A 2,440-nucleotide genomic window follows, 5' to 3' on the forward strand; every position below is an offset into this window, starting at 1 on the left:
GAGCCAGCAGTGTGCCCAGGTGGCCAAGAAAGCCAACGGCATCCTAGCCTGTATCAGGAATAGTGTGGTGAGCAGGACTAGGGAAGTGATCATCCCCCTGTACTCGGCACTGGTGAGGCCCCACCTCAAGTACTGTGTTCAGTTTTGGGCCCCTCATTACAAGAAGGACATTGAGGTGCTGAAGCGTGTCCAGAGAAGGGCTACAAAGCTGGTGAGGGGTCTGGAGGACAAGCCCTATGAGGAACGACTGAGGGAACTGGGCTTGTTTAGCCCGGAGAAGAGGAGGCTGAGGGGAGACCTCATCACCCTCTACAACTACCTGAAAGGAGGTTGTAAAGAGGTGGGGGCTGACTTCTTCTCCCTGGTGAAAAGTGATAGGACAAGAGGAAATGGATTCAAGTTATGTCAGGGGAGGTTTAGATTGGATATTAGGAAACATTTTTTCACTGAAAGAGTCATTAGACATTGGAATAGGCTGCCCAGGGAGATGGTGGATTCGCCATCCCTGGAGGTGTTTTAAAAAAGGGTAGATGTGGTGCTTAGGGATACGGTTTAGAGGTGGTTTTGTCAGGGTACGTTAATGGTTGAACTTGATGATCTTAAAGCTCCCTTACATCCTTAGCGATTCTATGATTCTATGACTTACGAGATGGGACACAGCACAGAAACATTAGGAAGCCAGCTCAGGACCAGCAGTGGCCGATGCATGCTGTTAGCAGGCAGAGCAGTGGGAAAGAGCACCACAAAGGCACCAAAGGAGATTTACAATACTCATTGCTGTAGCCAGACACGGTACTGGTACACTGTACTGCTTGGAACAGCCCTAGTTATCCAGGACTTTCCTAGATACCGTTGTCACACCTCACATTGCTTACAGATACAGGAGAATGGGTTGAATTATATTTTTGAATGCAGCAGAGCACACAGAAAAAAAATGAAAAAGTGCAATGAATAAGATACATGACTAAATTTGAAATGTGTGTAAACTCTATTAAACCCATGCCATTTGTGCTGGGACTATGGTCAGGCCTAACAATAAGTAAGTACAGAGAGTACTGGCTGACAACACGGAAGACTGTAGCTTAAAACAAACATACCGATTATTAGCATGAGGCTTGTCTTCACACAAACTAGCAAAAATAAAAAGAAAAAAATCACACAAGGAAACTTGAGTATCTGTGGTCTCCAGAAAGGGAAAAAAATAGCAAAACACCATATTTGTGTTGAAAAATAAAACATATTCCATCACTTGTAATCGTCTTTAAAAGTAAAAGCAAAACAGCTTAAGCAAAAGACCCTTCTCTTTTAACAGATGTTCAAAAATTAACTACACGCAAAACCTGTTGATACCAAATCAATTAATATATACCCAACCTTTATAGTTAGATACTAACACCATAAATCACAAATAATTTCCACACTTTCTAAAACTAAATAACAATCAAAGCACTTAAGTTAGCATAGATCATAAATGGAAACACGTGCTGCAACCCACCTCACCTCCTGAGAAAGTTCATGCCAGATGCGTAACATACAATATGGTTACCAGTAACGTGTATTGCTGTTGCTTTCAAAAAAAGTGTCATGAACTCTGAAATAGATTTTCTCCTCAAACTCCGTCACATCCTCCCCATCTACCTGCCACTCAGTTTATGGTTTCAACAAGCTCTCCTGCCACATACACACTTTCAGCAAATTAACTTTTAGGACTGCAAGCTTTACCTAGTCCGTTCATGGCATTTTGAAGAGTCCTGATGTATATTGACATGCATAGTGAACTTACTCAGGATCATGAGATGGGCCGGTCATCCTGACGTCAGCATAATGCAGCGTAAGTTTATTCTTTTGACAGTAATGGTTGATCCTCTCCATACACTCACGTTCCATTTTGACACAATCTCAAAAAGGTTCTGAAAAGCAATATTCAAAGATATGTCTGTGCCTCCAGGCACAGTATAGAGACAACCCCTAATCCTGGCAGGCCACTGCTGTGATACCAAATAGAAAACTGGTGCCAATACTATAAAGTTCACAGAAAACTAACTCTAATTTGTAATTCGAGTGGTTGATCTTCAACCGTTTTTGAAGACTCATTGCTTGGTATAACAGATTTAGAAAGCAGAGCATAGAATTTAGTAAAGACAGAAGATTTCTTAGCAGATTTCTTGGCAGGAAAAGGCTGAATCATTCACCCAATTCTGTGGAAAAAAAGAAAAAAAAAAAGAAAAAAAAAAAGAAAAACCAGCAACGTTTCTCCAGGCAGAATTATAATCGATTCCTTCAAAGGGGAACCAAGAGGGATGTTAACATATCGTTTCGAAGCGCAATGACTGTCACACTCAGCGTCACATACCGAAGACGAACGCGGGCTTCCGGCAGGCCGAGCACCGCTAGAGCCGGGTGCGGGCAGACTGCCTCGGCGGCACAGGTTGGCTCCCCT

The 2,440-nt window shown here is 42.7% G+C and overlaps 1 protein-coding gene across 1 annotated transcript in view; it reads right to left on the minus strand.

Moving 5' to 3' along the window:
- EIF2AK2 (eukaryotic translation initiation factor 2-alpha kinase 2) overlaps nucleotides 1-1,887 on the minus strand; it is a 19,384-nt gene extending 17,497 nt beyond the window's left edge. Inside the window, exon 1 of the mRNA XM_009880439.1 lies at nucleotides 1,784-1,887. Within this exon, the coding sequence (XP_009878741.1) occupies nucleotides 1,784-1,887 (104 nt within the window). The remainder of the gene's footprint in view (nucleotides 1-1,783) is intronic.
- Between the last annotated feature and the right edge of the window lie 553 nt (nucleotides 1,888-2,440).

The sequence above is a fragment of the Charadrius vociferus genome, unplaced genomic scaffold, assembly GCF_000708025.1.
Source record: "Charadrius vociferus isolate BGI_N301 unplaced genomic scaffold, ASM70802v2 scaffold62, whole genome shotgun sequence".
Taxonomy (NCBI): Eukaryota; Metazoa; Chordata; class Aves; order Charadriiformes; family Charadriidae; genus Charadrius; species Charadrius vociferus.